The following is a 17,549-nucleotide window of genomic DNA, read 5'->3' on the forward strand; positions in this document are numbered from 1 at the left end:
CATTTTCAGATAAAGCAATATCTTTTCGATGCTGTTTTATTACAAAAATCATTTGGATATTGGGTGGTTCAAGTGAAAACATTCTTCAGACATTACGCGGATTTCATTTATTGTAATCTTTGATACTGCGAACTTTTAGATTTTTGTTTGAGGAATTGAGGGAGTGCTAAGTCCGCTGTCGAATGGACGAATTCGACGGTTGTGATCCACGGGATTAGGACTCCCTCAATTCCTTATACAAAAATCTAGTTTAGCTTCGGCCGGTTCAGACCTAAATTTTTCTAAACGATTTTTGCTCTCGTTATAATTCATACACATATCGTGGTTCTAAGGGAGCAAATACGATCTTGTAGCCACTTCGGCCACGCTGCTCACAGGTCAGAGGTGAAGCAGCGTCTGATGGGTTGCCTCTGTCATGGACAAAACAGCAAGTCATGTCATTTTTGCCATTCATTGTTTGATTATTTTGTTCAGTAAATCCAAATATAACCGAAGATATACCAGTAAACTTCTAAAATGTTGTTAATTTTCCATTATATATTGGAATGAGATCATCATTGTGGTTTTTTGGTCAGATTTTTTCGGGTGAATAGGTTGTAAGAACTAGAACCTATTACCTGTTATGCTACATAGTATTAATCGATATATGAATGGCGGCTAGTTTTGGTCTTGATACTCTCTTCCATATGCAGAGAAAATCTGCCCTTAAACTCAATACAAAATTGTGCTACTGATTGTGAATTTTTTTTTGGGAATAGGGTAGGTGAATGCGTTTATGCACAAAGTGTTGGACTCCCGCAACATTCCGCTGTCGGATTACTAAACATCTCCCTGTGATCAGAGAACTAGCCTGGAACCGTTTGACACATTACTTCGTGCTAGTCCATCCGCTCTCTCGGCTTTGGGAGCCTTCAAGTCAGAGAATCCCTTTCGACAATGGGAGGAGAGGGGAAGGAGGGGAGTTGTTAGTTCAGGAAACCCCTTGCTATCTGGTCCCTCCGCCGGTCGAGTTCAATCTTCTTCGCAATGAAAAGAGCCCGAGCATAATGCGCAACACGACTCCAGCGCTCTTCAACATCTCTTCGACAAAGTTGTCTGGAGAGAGCTCTCCTGCTTCCTTTCGCAAGAGAAAAAGGTGTGTTCAGCATTGGCCGCCATTTCATTGCAGAAACACAATCAGGGAATCGCGTCTTCACAACCCTGTGCAGGTAAGACTAGAAACCTCCATGCCGGCGTAAAAGTTATGTAAGGAAGTAATCCAATTCACCGCGCTTTTGGTTAAGCCACGGGTTTAAATTGTCGATGAATCCCGCAGTCCATCTTGGCCTATTTTGACAAGAGAATTGGCACTCGGCAAGGGTGCGTTGACGTTCTTCACGAGCAGCACTTCTCTTAACTTTTCGTTCTTACGGCGATAGATAGCTTTACTCTCCTTGGAAAGGAGGGCAACGGAGACCACTCCCGCGATCCCAATCACAGTCGGTTCTGAGACAGTGCGCTAAGCAGACGCCACTCGCAAAGCTCCCCGTCCCTATACTTGAGCAAGACGCCTAGGATGCAGCTTCTTGTCAAGGGCATCAACCCATATCTCCGCTTCATAGAGCAGAACCGACTGCTTTGCTCCCATGAGGAGACGTATTCTAGTAGATATAGGGGCCCCAACATTCGCCATTAGCCGGCTTAAAGCTGAAACTCCAGTTGCTGCTTTGATTTGTTCGAAGGAGCTTATCTTCGAGTCGACCATTAAACCAAGGTATTTAACCATTGGTTTTGACTCTAAAGTCAACTCGCCGATCGATATGGGATTCAGGGTCGGGATTCTCTTTCTGGTCAAGATGACTACTTTATCCATCCAACTCTGCTTTGCGCATCCGGCAACAAGTGCCGCAACGTCGTCTGCATAACTGATCAAACACGACTCTTCGGGCATATCGAGTCTCAGCAAACTATCGTAGGAAGCATTCCAGAGGTCTGGCCCCTAGAATGCTGCTACTCCCGACGTGATTTCCATCTATCTGTGGCCCTCTAGTGTCTCACAGGGCAGGGAGCGGTCTTTCAGATAATCCCTCATTATCCGGAAGAGATAGCTTGGCACGTGGAATGAGTTTTGTTTTGTGTATGGAGAGCTTCACAGAGAAAGTGAAGCGTCTTTTGTGAATTCCCATTAAAGAACTCCACTGGCCATGAAAAGGCCAAAAAGTTCAAAAAGAAAAAGTCGATCAGCGTCCTCTCATTGTAAGGTGGAAGTATCGGTTCTTGCCAAGTGCATGCATGATACGCAAGTGGACGTCAGGCTTATCTAACGTCTTTGTCGTTTGTGGGTGCGGTACGTAGCTGTAAGAAAACCGCACTTCAAGTCAAGCGCGAAGAACCTTGTCCCGTGATTTTGGGCATCAACCACAGCCAAGGGGCTAACACCAAGCAGCCGGGCTGGAAGGAGCTTTCAGTTCTTATTTTACCAGATAAAACTTTTTGTTAGGTATCAGTTAAGTCCTGTGTGACTTAACCCGTGTATTGGTAACCAACTACCGGGAGCAGGGCAGACGAATAAACAGAGATTGAGTCGATTTTAATAAGATTTCATTGACACAACAATTGTCCAGGCATTCTAGTTTGTCAGTCCTATAACGTTATTTTGGGAAACACTTGACATTCATTTTTAGACATTTTTTATCATATCAATTTTCTGTGTTCTTATTTGATTTTGGTGTACATTTTGCTCAGTATTAAATTTCCCTTCATCTTTAATCTTCTTTTGATTAACATTTTTTGTAAATTATAGTTCTTGTTTCTCCAAAAACTTTATGTCTTATGTATACTTTGTTTGTAAATGTGTAGTCGATCCCAATTTCCACAAATCAGCTCTATATAATTTACTGTAGACTAATTTGCAAAAGCATAAAACAACTAAAATTGAGTATTTTATGAAATTTATTTTTAATTTTTTCATTTACTTTCATTTTACTTAAACAATACGCCATCCGCCGTCGAATTCAAAACATAAACTAAATAAAAAAATGCACTGCCATCGCCGGGATCGTTTCGAATGGTTGAAACGCTCTAAAAACGAATTTCACAAAAAAACGAAACAAATTCATTTGATAAACAATTGAAAATCAACGAAAATCTTGGAAAATAATTAAACTAAAATCAAAAGCGAGACAGATATCGATTGAAAGTGCATGCTTCGGACAAGGGTGATCCAGTGTCGTCGACAGATGTCGATGTCGAACTCGACGTTGTCGATCGAAATAATAAACCGCCGATTTGGGAAAAGAACGTGTATGGCCCCATTTACATAAAAGAAAATGTCACTGTTGGTACGGTTGTAACATCGGTTAAGGCAAGGTTGGTATCTATACTAAGCACATGCAAAAACTACTTCTTTTAGCCCGTATCCACCCCGATTAGACCAGTTGCCATTGCAACGTGTCATCCTTTATCTGAGCTCGGTTCCTACGAACGGTGGGGACCCAGAATAGGGAACAGTTTTCCTTTCGTATTGTGAACTTAATCTGCCTGACGGGACTTTCGGTTTTTGTCCCTGGTGGCATTCACAATGGAGGAAACATGAAACGGTTTTTGATTAGGTGGAAATTTTTTCTGCTTAGCGATTTGGTGGTTTTTGGATTTTGACTAATGTAATCCGTTATTTTTTGGTGAATTTTATGCTAACTGAAAGCACCACTTACAGTCAAAGCTTTTTGGTGTAACTAACAATTGGACAAGGTAATTTTCAAATTTCAGTACTAAGTGCACCTTCCCCTATTTGTGTGAATGCTCTGGAAAGTATTTTGAAATATTATTAAGTCGTTGTGGGCAAGCACCTTTGATTTCCCGCGGAATTTAATCGGCACGCGGTAATTTTGATTGAGAAATGCATCCTTCCCGCCCACTCAAACGTGTTTGCCCAGGACACTGTAGTGCTAGTTTTAGTGTTTTCTTTTGCAATGTCTTCTGTTGGTTTATAATTTAGGTAAATGACAATTGCATCACTGCACCTTCTATAATCTGAATGAAATATACATTTAGTACTAAATATTAAGGATTTAGATAAATTTACACCAACGTCTAACATTGAAGCGGCTTAGGATCGAATCGAAATTGCCACCGACTCCACAGCCATCTAATATCTGCGGGATACGCTCAACAACTAGGGGAATCACCCAAAACTCAAAATTAAGTTTTTTATACAATGAATTGCCAACCATCCGTTTTTTTGCGAATGATGTGTGTGATCTGAAACTTTTTCTATAATTTTTATTTCATTTTTGGAATAAGTTTTTCCTCATTTTCCATCAAGTACGCAAGGGTTTTTCACTCATTGAAATAAGGGTTGTGGTACTCGTACTAACTTTTTGAGTTCAAGTCCGTAGTCTATCACTGAAAACGTACCGCATTTAATTTTGTTGTTTCCAAGCACAGAAGAAAAACAGAATCCTAAATGAAAATTTGTTTTTTGTCATTTTTATTCCTCCTATGCGGGTGTATCCAAACGTATCGAAAATATCTGACCAAATGGATTTATCCTTGAAATAAAAACACGATTGCGGCAATTTTGATGATTTGTACAAATGCAAACATACCAAAAACAACTGCCAACAACTATCTCTGAATGGAACACGGAAAATGAACCTGAATGAATGGAAACGCTTGGATGGATGGCGTTTATTGTGTTCACGCGATGAAATGCAAAACATCCCCGAAAACGCGTGGCAAAATGAAAAATCGAAACTGAATAAAACGAAATCAACGAAAACATGTGCCAAATATCCTTCCAAATCTGGAAAACTTGAAATTATAACAATAAACAATGATGTATGGGAAAACAACACTGGGACGGATGCTGGTCATGCAAATGAAATGATAACTGCATGATACTCTCCATGAAAAATTCATGTTAACGCCGCCATATATCACTGTAGCGCGAAACGTACAAGCTAGAAGCGATGGCACAGGACAAAGGGTACCCACCCTTGTCGCGAACTGTTGAAGTACAAATCGATGTGGTCGATAGGGCCAACAATCCGCCCGTTTGGGATCATAACGTGTATGGACCGATTTACGTCAAGGAAAATATGCCAGTCGGTGGGAAAGTAGTCTCGATCAAAGCCAGGTCTGTGTTTGAATAACAATTTTTTTTGTTTAAATTTTGAAATAGGAAGAGTAATTACAACTGAGTGAAAAGTGATTAGGAGGATACTTCGTTTAATTCGATATGGTTTTTCCGATTTGAAGTGTGTTTTTACGCCTTTTTCGATTTTTTAATACGTTTTTAATGTGTGGTTTATCGATACTTAGCAAGTAAGACTGTTTAAATACATATGCTCACTTAATATTGGGTCAGTGGCTAAACCTATATATATTTTTAGAAAATAAGAAATTCAAATCCAGCTCTGCCATTTCATCCTTTATATACAATTTTCCAGCTATTGTTTGTTACTTGGAATATTATGTGGCACCTAATATATAACATATAATTTAAGAGGAAAAGAAACGCTCCAGAAATTACTTATCATAATGTCCCTTTTGGATAAGCATTTAAACACTTTTTTACACAGTTATGAACACTGGCATTTTCGTTCTAGAAATAGTTCGAAATAGGAATCCTAAGCCTTGCAAACTTCTCGATACGAGAAATTTCGAGATTTCTTCAAAGGAAATTCTCACGCACACCCTCAAACCATTAAAATGGATCTGGACCGCGAAATCCACTGTAAAGATACAGAGGGTATCCTAAATGTGAACAATTATCACGGTTTTGTGTAAAATAAAACCTTATTAAAATCGGTTTACTGTCTGCCTGCCTCTCTTTTTTTCCAGAGCTGGAAATCTTCCCAAGGTACACATGTTCCAGCGTATGGGATTTTTACCCACTAAAATCACCCTCCAACTCTTGCCCTCTTTCCTGCGGAATCACTTCAAAGTATTTCGTCGCGGGGTGGACATGGCTCTGGCTTCTCCCTTCACCCATCGACTGCATTCGCAATCGCGACTTTCTCACGTCCTCTGTTTTACTCAACCTCCTAAATTCGCCCTACAATGTTATTCCGCATTTCAGTTCTCCTGGTATGCAAGCATTTTTCCAATTATATTTTCCGGTGCGGAACAGTTTCCTTCCAATGCCTCCTCTAGACTCTTCCTTTGCTTTGCTCCGGAATACCGTCGCAGCTAGGACAGTTGGGTGAGTTGGCCAGTTTAAACCTATAGAGGTATTAACGGTAACCGCTATGTCCCGTCCCGTCTGATAATAGTTTATTTCACCATGCGTTCTCTGCGTCCAAACCTTGCTAGGGCCATGCTATCATTGGCCGCCTTGGTGCAAACATTTTATAAGTCCTGCCACCACTGGAAGGTATTTAATTGATGGTTTTGAAGTGATGATACGATTTCCCATTCTGATACGGCCAGTGGTTTCCTTATGCCATTTCGTGATAAACACCGCCTCTGTTTCGTCCTCTGCGAGTGCAAGACCTGCATCTTTCAACCACTTATTTATAGTAGCGATTGCTCCGGATAAATATAATTCCACATCCGCAAGGTCTTTTGCAACAACAATCATTATTTTGGCCTCACTAGCAACTGGGACGCTGAGGACATCATTATACATGATGTTGCGCAATAGCTGTCTAAGAACAGACCCCTGTGGCACACACGCGGGACAATGTATTCTTTATGTATTCTTTGGTTCTATTGTTTGTGTCGTACCAGAGCCTTCTATCTGTTAAATAGTTTTCGATTAGCGCAGTTAAGTTACTGGGTATACCAATCGCCAGCCATGGTCTCCTTATAAGGTTTCAACTAGAAGAGTTGAATACATTACATAATTACGGCACAATACTTGCCAGTGCCACCGTTTCTGTGTTTAACTCGGATTTTCAGCAAAGCCAGTGATCAGCTTGATGACGTCGACGGTTGATCTGGCCGTACGGAAGCCGAATGGTCGGTCTGATATGCCTCCCAGACTGCAGTTGCAAGCAATCTCCTTCCCAATAGATATATATAGGTCTGTAGGAAGATGTTTGAATCGCGAAATTTCGCGGGAATGTATGCTAAAACATAGAGCATGATCTTACGCATTATTACTAACAAAGTTATTATATAATAGATCAAAATTGTCAATTCTGTGCAAATTTAAGACATTGAATGGCAGTATCACGTGTAAGTGGATATTTTTACATAATATATATTACGTGTTAGGTACCAATGGACAAATGAAAGTGACCTTTCATACCTAAAGCATCTAGGTTCGGGTGTTCCGACTTGTTTCAATTTCTCGATAAAAACTTTCAGATGAGTTTACCTCTTGTTGGGTACGACTACAGATCTATTCTTAGAGATCTATGCCCGACCATCAATCTTGGAGCTGAGCTCTTAGAGCTTTCGGAAGATTTTCCTGAGACTGCTGGTATTTCCAGGCGTCATCAAGAACTCTAGACACCTACGTTTTACGCCGAGGTCCGCCAATTCGATATCCCTAAACGCTGTCTATACGGATTGGGTGACCCGCCCACCACAATCTAGCCGAATTTTATCCACACTAGACGGTCGTGGTATCGCTCTCGTCGTTATATGGGCTACGGAATCGTCCATCCTTATGTAGAGGGCTAAAAATTGTTCTCTCGAACGCTCTTGAAGCTTTGATCTTATGTTGAGACGTTTCGAGCGGAAAAGTTTTCAAAGGCTGAAGTTGACTCTGTTGCGTTCCAACAACCGTGCGCGGATTTCGTCGTCGTAGCTGTTATTGGTTATGATTTGCGATCCTAGATAGGAGAAATTAGCAACGGTCGTAAGGTTGTAGTCTCCTATTTTTAAATGTTTCGATCCCTCACGTGTCATTTTCACAAACATTCGCGTGTCCTTTCTAGTTCGTGATTCAATCAGTCAATCATGGGGCTTCGCGTGCACCTAACGAAATGAACACACGTGGCTGAAATCTGAAAATAAAATAAAAAAAAGCTCGACCGCTCGCGTTCAATTTTCCGTACAGCAAAGGCTGAAATCCCGAGTGTCGGCGGACAAGAAGCAGCATCGTTGGCAACATCGTTGTATAGGGTTAATGGGACTCAACTGCTCCTCCTTCCACTAACGGCTGCACACTTTCGAAAACTAGGTGAATCGGATACAGATACAGAAAAATCAGAAAAAACGTCAATACTGACGCATCAAATCGAGGCGCATAAAGTCTCCTACAATGGCCTCCCTCGGGTCACGTCTGATGTTCACCAATCACTGGCACTAAAATATGAAACCGAAATGTAATCCAGCGAATTGATCTTTCCTACCGCACAAAGCTCACAATTCATGTTCATCGGAGACAATTTCCCAAAATTTGGTCCAATTTAGTTTCTGCACTAATCGGCTTTAATATATGAACGATTTACCTTCCGTTTAACTCACAGGTTTAATTTAAAATAACTACAAATTTTTCAACCACACAATTTTTCACTTAAGACAACCTCACCGTTCGAGACTCGCTTTCGAATTGAAAACTCCAGTCCAGCTCATCAGCTGTCCTTCGATCAGTTGGTCTCCTTCCCGCTAATTTCGTTCCCCGAAGCTGCGAACACTGCACAACATCAGTCTAATCAGTGTTATCAATTTTGTTCATATTTAACGAGTTCAGTTATAATTCCATCGGATATTGGCGACTTATGGTTTCTGAGCCGATAAATTGCACAGACTGTTTCTTCCATGCTTGGTGGTGGCAGCCTTTGTCTGTGGTCTCCAGTGGGCAGGACCTCCAGCTCGCTTTTGTTTGTTGTTGAGCAGTTCATTAAAGTACTCAACCCAACCCCTCCAAGATGCCCATGGGGTCGAAAATCAGATAACTTCCGGTGAGGCCTCGTGGAAATAACCACTTTAAATGAGTGCCTTGAAGACTCGAGTCTGATTGTGCGCCCCGAGTACATGTGGACGGCATTCTCCAACGGGTTGACTGGAATAAGCTTGGTGCAGAGAACCGCAACGAAACTTCTCCATCAGGCAACGTAGAGTGCAATACCTGTTTAGACTTGGGAATTATTAGGTTGTCGATTTTCTTACTCCACGAACTCTAGGAAAGTAAGTAGCACCGCCAAGACCTTGGTTGGTCCGAGCCTGGATAACAAGTTTTTTTGAGGATAAAGTGGTCCGGAAAACTTACTGCTTCTAGATGGTGTTTCGGTCGATAAAATTCCGTTTAGCCGCTTTCAGTTTCGATGCTCTGCAGGACAGAGTTGCCTCTGCCCTGGCGCTGAAACCGTCAATAAATTTTTCAAACTGTATTGGGTATTTACACAAAAAAGGTGCATTTTTTCAGCAGGATAGTATTAAAGTCAACCATAATATAAATGTCAGAGTAAGCGCATGAGCGTTTGTTGAGAGCATTTCCGTAAAAGATTGTCAGAGAGAGAAAACCATTTAATGTTTCGCTTCCAATTTTTTTCCTAAAGGTAACAATTATAGTCATAATAATGAAACCTAACAATTTACTAAAACTTTTCACTCTGATTTCTCTGACATTTACCCTCCTGAAGAGTTTGAACCCACTATCATCTCCACTGCATCATATTTCCATTGTACTTCAATATAATTCGCCCTTAACTCCACGTGGTTCGCAGGAGTTTCCTTTACTTAATGTACGATGTAGAGGGTTTCGATGTTCGAATAGATGTAACCATTGCCACAGTTCATCGGAATGTGTTATTTATTCAAAAGCATGAATTCTCATGTATCACTACACATGCTTCCAAAGGTGAAGACAGGACAGGAGTGCTGCTCCTAGTCAATTTCTAAGAGTGCTTTATTGGAGACTAGCATCCGATATCCCGCACTGTTTGCTATTGAGAAGTTCTTAGATTTTCTGGGAATCCACACCTTCAATCATGGCTTGTGGCTGTGAAAGCACTCGTGACCACTCCATGAGGTCTTCTACTGTAGTGGTTGCACTCAAAATTGAAATGACTTCTAAGTTAATGAGTTAGATGGGGTGATAGGATTGCTAATTTAAGGAGCTTGGTAAGCATTTGTTAAATAGATTTATTGCCGGTGTTTTCCCACGTTGGAATTAGACTAACAAAAATGCTGGATCATATTGGATTCGCTACAGGAATGGTACAGCCTCCTATATGTATCTCAATTAAATTTAAGGATTACTATTACCACCACTATGAAATGTAATTGTAAGGAAGTGCTTGAATTCCTGAGTAGCCCAAGCTCTACATTTTCTTAACGTCAATAGTCAATAGTCTTATTTGTGCTGCCGGAAAATCTATTGTTCTGAATTGTTTCCTGTTGTTTGTTGTATAACAGATTGCTGGGAAGCCTCTTTAAACATTCATAATGATATTTCATCCCACCTAATGCAGGACTTCTAATTCAAAATATTTGCAATTAATATTTCATTTGATGCTCACAAGAAGTCCTTATATTTGTGGAAGTCCTACAAATGAAAACGAAATTTCATATCTTGTGATTCCTGCTGTTTCATTTCAGTTAGAGTGGTATTTTATTGTAAGTGGCCATAGGAGGTTGTTGTCTAATTATCTTTCCTGGTGAGGGATACCACCATATTTAAAGTATTACTTAAAAAAAAAACCATTGCTATGGTATGTATTGTGGGGGAGAGCAAGTTTCTGAGCATTTAGACCGTAGTAGTCCATTGCACTCGACATTTCTGTGGTGCCAGGATTGATATTGATAATCTATTTAATGTTGGTGGGTGGCCTAAAGGTATTTTCATGCGTTTGATCAATAATTTCATTGGAATACCTCGAGGCGTTAGCTTCATTGCCAATCCCTTTGTCTTAAATTCGATGGCATTCGATTTAAATATTCTTCCTATAGTAAATGGCTTCAGTACACTATTAATAAGTTCTGTTTATTGTAGCAATGGATATTGGCAAGTGAAATGTTTTTCAAGTTTTGTGCGAAACAAAACCTTGCTAAAATCGGTTTACTGTCTGTCCTTTTCTTTGGCTGGGGGAATTCCTCAGGAATACGCACCTTGAATCTTGGACAGGCACGACAGACGCTTACCGACTATAACCTCCCAAATTTTATTTTCGCAGGGCTCACTCTATATGAGCTGCTACCGTTTTGTGTGATGTCAATGCAGAAGTTTCGCTTCTATGCCTCCGACGCGCTTCTGCTTCTTTTAGCTGGTGGTGGATTCGTTTCGCCATTGCAACTATCGCGTCGTGTGCTGTATTTGATTGCGCCTTACCAGATTTTCCACCGCTAAACGATTATTTAGTTTTCTCAGGTTTCTCCTTGAGGTTTCAAATCTTGGGCAGGTGAAGAAAACGTGTTCTGGATTTTCGGCTGCACGTTCACACGTAGAAGAGTTTGGCTATTAGTCGAAACTGAACCTATAGAGGTACTTCCTGCACCCACCGTGTCTAGTTAAGAACGAGTCAGATTGCAATGTACATCACTGTGGTTTCGCGTCGTCCACATACATACTTATGTTTGGGATAAGCCTATGTGTTCACTAGCCTTTCTCCGCTTGGTCCCATGTTGTTTCATTCCCTCACTTTGCTTGCTTAGGCTCGCTTCCTGCTTCTCGTACAAGCAGCTTGTCTCATCCCCGCAATAATCCATCCTACCTCATAAAACATCCGGTAGCAGCAGCATATTCGGGGAGCACTTAGCCGATATGCAGCTTGAAGCTGGTTACGATTTGTGTCGATGATACCCACATTGGTGTCGGGTATACAAAACAGAGCTGACGACTTGTATTGAAAGTAATATTCGGCTCTGTTTCGGGCCGCATCCTTAGGATGTTAGGTGCCGCCTCCTGCCCAGCAAGCTTTATATAGGGTTTAAAGCTCAGCTTGGAGCCGAAAGCTACTCTCAGGTATTTCAGCTACGGCTGAGAGCGAACAATATGTGCATCAATGCAAATTCCAATAGTTTTCTTTTTCCTTCGCTTTGTAAAGAGTACCAATTCCACCTTCTGTTCGGAAATCTTCAGTCCGAAGTCTTCAAGCCAAAACTTAATCAAGTATGTGTAAACACAAAACCGTATTCAAATCGGTTTACTATCTGTCCATCACACGCATTTTTCTCGGAGACGGTAATAGCGATTGGCACCAAGTTTGGTAGAAAGGTGGAAACTATGAACGCTCACACATACAGTGAGTTACATCTTTTTACGTTGAATTTAAGGAGGGCCCCCATACATGCAAAAGGGGGGTGTAAAACTTTTTTTCGTCAAATATGGTCATGTGGGGTACCAAATGAAAGGTCTCGGCTTTTCGAAGCCGGTCTTAATTTTGACATTTGTTGGCAAGGTGGGAAATAAGGGGGGTTGAAAGTGATCTTTTCATTTCTCAGAAACTACCAAACCGAAAAATCTGAAAAAAAATCAGGAGGCTGCCACTATATGGTGCCTGGGCTCCGAAATACCTTCTATACCAATATCTGTTCAAATAAAGTTAATAATAGTATATTACTATAATTTTTTGTAATTGGTTTGAAACCCCCCTTGAATTCATCCTAGCACCACAAAATTTTGCAGTATAGGCAGTAGGCTATAATGTAGAGCATAATCTTACCAAGTTTGGTGGAAATCGCACTATTACTAACAAAGTTATAATACGTCAAAGTTGTTGCTTTGAAAATTGAAGACTATAAATGTCAATATCACCTAAAAGTGGATACTCTCACATAATATATGGATATATTACGTGCTATGTACTAAGAAGTACACAAAACCGTTCGTACCTGAAGCGAATACTTGTTCTCTTCCTATAAAGATACTACTCTACTATGCGCTTTATAAATCCGAAGCATTTTGCAAAGTAGAGCAGCAAAGGTGGGGTAAGAATATCATCGGCTTGGTTGGAGGAGCGTATTGGGTCTGCCTTCTCTACTGAAAAGACTCTTATCCCTTCGATGGGAAAGGAGAATTTGCGGAAATTGGTTCGACCGGAGGAAACTTTCTTCGGTGGTCTCAATCTCTAGGCTCTTGATAACTAAAGGGCTCGACGTGCGTTGCTTTGAACACTTTGTAGAAGATTGAGTGTATATTTCGTATTATTATTATTTTTGAATATATCGGTCCCTAAAGTGCAACCTTTCTATTTGATGAGTGGAGGCACCAATCCAGAAAATAAAGTCGAAAGTGACTAGTGTTCTGATTGACTATTTATAGCAGTAAAACGAAAAATTTTGGATAGGCTTGAGTTTATGGTGATATCAAAGTAGATAATCTGGTTGACTATGGAAATTGAAGACAATTGTTCGGCATTTTTGCAGGTTGAGGATTAGTTTTCACTAGATGAAGTATATCGATAGAGCTCGTCTGAATATAAATTCATACAAGCCTCGTCGCGTACTGTGTCCTATGTGTTGATGTAAACGATGAGACAATCGACATATTGCAGGATGTTTCGGGATATTCGTAGTAAAAAATGAGAAAATGCTTACGGAAAGAACGGAGCCTTGTGGGACTCAAGTTGGATTGGTAAGAATAGGAGAGCTGCCATTAAGCTAAGGATTAACTAGGTGATGGTGGTGAATGTTTTCTAGGTTATAAAGGACTCGATGTTGCCATACATAATGGAAAACATATCTTATATCAATGAAGCAATCTATGGTATGTGTTTGTGATTAATCACGAGTACGTTGGTGTTTCAGAACTAGGAGTGATCTGAACGATTGGCGAACTAGAAGGCTAGGTTAGTGTAGTTACTTTCACAATGTTCGCTTATCATGAATTCTATGGTGGAGATAAGCCTGAAATTATCTTGAAGGATAGGATTTTAATTTTATTTGGCAATTAGCGTATACTCCCAGCTTGTGTGGAAGTAGACAGTGATTGAATAAAGTAGAAAGTAGGCTAATTCATATAGAGCGTTTCTGAAGGATCATGCAAGCGATTTTGTCAAGCCCGTGCCCGTACTCTGACTGGTTGTGGGTGTAGGTTGATGAAGATTGAAGGGTGCTACTTAATGTATTGACTTATGTCTTAAAGCTTTGGTCAAGCATGTACAGATTGTGGTACGTGTATGAGTTTGGGTTTAAGTCGATATTGAAAAGTAGTTAAGCGGTTAAGGTATTTGTATTAAGATTTACATTGATGTTGCTACTTACCAGGAAATCGTCAAGGTATGAACGGATGTTCCTTATATTGAAAGTAAGGAGCGCTGGCTTTTGGCCCAGGGGGTTGTCACGTTCATCAGGATGTATCCTCAGCCAGGGATATTTTTGGCGACCGTTATTATCGGCATACGTGGCCGACCAGGAGTATGTCTTGCGCGTAAATCATCCCCTAAAATAAAGGAGAAATTGGCAGGCAGGTGGTCTTGGTTCGCACAGAAGGTTTCGGTCGTTGACCAAGAGTCTTTCAATGTGTCGGTTTGTTTAGGACAATTGATGGAAAAGTCGTATACGAATCGAGTGGTTGCTTCATTTACGTCTATAGCGACCTCCAACGGGAGGGAAAGTTGTTCGGGTCATTAATTTGATGTTGTCTTCTCTGGCTCTTGAACTGATATTTTTCACTTCTGTTTTCGTCCCTTTGTCGTCAAAAACTACTATTTGAATTTGGCTAGTAAATAGTATACTCGTGGCATTGATTGGTGTCTTTCTAAGATGTGTTCTAGGACCACATCAAACTGGTCACGGTATTTCTGTTGTTTTAATTCGTTTGGGGAAATAAAGTGTGGAACTTAGCAATACCTTCTAATGGCGAAAATAGTGATGTGATTGCAAGATTATTTCGTTTTTTTGTTTGTTATTAACTGGCTCTTACTGATGCTATTGTTCCCGATGGTAGTGTATTTTGACTCGAAGAAGGTGCAGAACCTGAGAGGAGCGTCAAAATATTGCGATATTCTCGTGTCGTTTATTGTTCTTAATTTTTATAATGATGATTAAACTATGGTGTACTATTAGGATGTCATAATTCCTAAGACTATGATTGTTATAGGGGGGAAAGAGTCAAATCTGAGGGGCTTTGAATCTTAGAACCAGGGGGTCCGCGAAATATAACACTCTCGAACTCTATAGTTTGAGATTGGATTGGATGACTTATAATTCACAAAAGAATGATGAGGTTTTTCTATATTTGCTCTCAAAATCAATAAAATTCACAGGACATACTGCGTTTTTGGAGTCGTTGCCATTTTTTCAATCGGTCTATTCATCCTTGACAATTTCAGGGTTTCTTTGTCAAACCCTTGACCATACCTAAAGGACTCCTTAGAGTATTCGCTACCCCGTGGTCTGCTGTGGGGATGTAAGTTGAAGTTTGATATCAGAACCCCTAAATAATAATTTGTAAGTGTTTCTTTGTTTTATTTCCTTCCAAAAATTTTAATAGAAGTTCATTATCCAAATTTGTACTTCGACTATTTCAAGGTCATCATAATCGCCCTATTGAGCAAGCAATTCAAGCCATAGTGACAAAATCTCGTGCGGGTTTCATACTATTTTACATCATGCCACCTACCCCTAGGAATAGAGTGCGTTCATAGGAAATGCTGCTGCATTTGCCAGGGTAAATAAAGACCGCAATTTGTAATTAGTGGCTGTTTGTCGCAATTCCCGTAAAAACTGAAACCGAACGACTAGGCATAGCGTCGAATTTTCACGTAAGTTGGGGGAAGATCCGCTTTTTATCGAAAATTATTTTGAACCACAAAAATCTTTTTTGGTTGTGTAGCCGTCTTTTGTTCGATGAGCAATTTCAGGCAATGAAAGGACTGTCAACGCAATGCACAGTTTGGGTTGGTTTATGGTGTCGTGATTGGGCCATAGGTTAGAAGCAACGTTATTACCAATGGCCTTTGATATCTCAATGATTTTTATCCAAAATGCACCAGCGGAACCTGGTTGACATGTGGTTTCATCAAAACGGTTCTGCATGCCACACGGCATGCGAATCGATGGGTCAATTGAGAATAAATTTAGACAGTAATTTATATTTTGTTTTGGACCGCTGATTTGGCAGACTAGACCGTGCCATTTCACAAAGATCAAAAAGCCCAGTATGTGTGACATTTCTTTGGGCAAGGTTTACATGTCACTTTTTTATTGATTTTCTGAAGCCCAGGGATTGGTTGTGAGCATTTTAGTCAGAGCGTCCAAAGTGAACAAATTTAGGAGAGTATTTGATTTCATTGACTAAATTTGTTTCGTTGAAAATCGCATATATTGTATTTCGGGAACCTACTGTCCCCTTCGATAGTCCACTCATTTTTCACACAGTATACTGACGAAGGAAACAGTTAGTTCCCGAAATGCAGAATGTGATTTTTAACTAAATTTTAATTTATTTATTGTTTCCAATTTGAAGTTAACAAGAAACCTCCAAACTTCAACTCAATTTCTACTTAATAGACAATAAGAAAATTTGCGCTTCACACAATTTCCAAGGACCTCCCTGTCAAATTTTCCCAGTTCACAAGTCTCTCTCTATCGATGACCTGGATGGTATTGATTTCATGGCAATCATGTTATTCGGTATGATGTATTGATATATTATTACCGATTGACCGGAACTGGACACCATTACAATGGTTTTCTGAACTGGTTGCTAGTACATAGGTCATTTAATGTTGTACAATTCTGTGTCCAGCGAGTTATCTTTGGACTAAATTGAAGTATAATCTAAAAAGAGTGATTTGTGTATTGGAATTGCATTTACCTTGTTGTACGTGTATGTTATAAATAAATTCCATTATACCATTAGCAATAATACCTGAAATCCCTTTGTAGGAGAAGTATTTTGGACCATTTTTGTAAGTCATAGCTTTGAACACAAAACTTGCACATCGTCCAGTCCTGCAACCAACTTCATGCTGGCCAACAACATTTTGGTATCAATAGTGCGCATATAGTTCACTTGTAATTACATCCCTTGTATTTCCAACCGTTTTTCCTTTTCTCCCCTTAGATAATAGGCGGACATCGCTTAGTCAATTTGGCATCTACATTACTACTTATATACATACATAGTTACTGGAAGCTCCTTCTGCTAGTTTGTATTGCTTCCAACCTGGGAGTCCTTAAATGTTTTCCCCAAGTATCTTAATGTGGACTCATGTATCTTTTACCTTTGAAATGATCGTGCTTGATGACATGAACTCATATCTATACATCTCACGGATTTCTTCAAATGCCTTTGGAAGGCACTTGAAGTCAATCAATTTTTTTACCAATCAACTTAATTCGAGTCATTCCTACTAGGTAGGTACATGTGTTCAAACTCTTCCTCTTGATGAGCTTCGGAAGCTTAGTCTTTGTTCTGGCCCGTCTTTGTAGGAAACAGTTTAGGTTATGTTTTTATTCTGTTTTTATGTCTGAATGAAAACTTAGTTTTGATAAGTTAATCAGTCCCACTCATTTGAAAAGAAAAAAAATCCAGGTCCCTGCCCGCTGCCTACCTGAGGTCCATTATATCCTTTTAATCACTTCCCTTGTTGAGCCTAGAAATTCTGGCTTGTGTATTTTCCCTTTCTTTGCAGAGAGACAGTCTTTGTAGGACTTTTAATCTGCTTTTTTTTTTTAAAATCATTAGACTCTTTGTTAGCATATTGTCGCTTAACAGCGGCTTCCTC

General features: G+C 40.1%; 1 protein-coding gene across 7 annotated transcripts in view; it reads left to right on the forward strand.

Moving 5' to 3' along the window:
- Nucleotides 1-17,549, forward strand: part of LOC119647833 (neural-cadherin) — a 1,165,868-nt gene that overhangs the window by 309,104 nt on the left and 839,215 nt on the right. For 6 of the 7 annotated variants that reach the window (XM_038049090.1, XM_038049099.1, XM_038049114.1 and 3 more), the window contains one exon: nucleotides 3,158-3,348. In XM_038049090.1, the coding sequence (XP_037905018.1) occupies nucleotides 3,158-3,348 (191 nt within the window). Of the gene's footprint in view, nucleotides 1-3,157; nucleotides 3,349-4,925; nucleotides 5,117-17,549 lie in introns of all 7 variants that reach the window. The other variant, XM_038049121.1, reaches the window with a different exon arrangement.

This window comes from Hermetia illucens, chromosome 1 (genome assembly GCF_905115235.1).
Source record: "Hermetia illucens chromosome 1, iHerIll2.2.curated.20191125, whole genome shotgun sequence".
Taxonomy (NCBI): domain Eukaryota; kingdom Metazoa; phylum Arthropoda; class Insecta; order Diptera; family Stratiomyidae; genus Hermetia; species Hermetia illucens.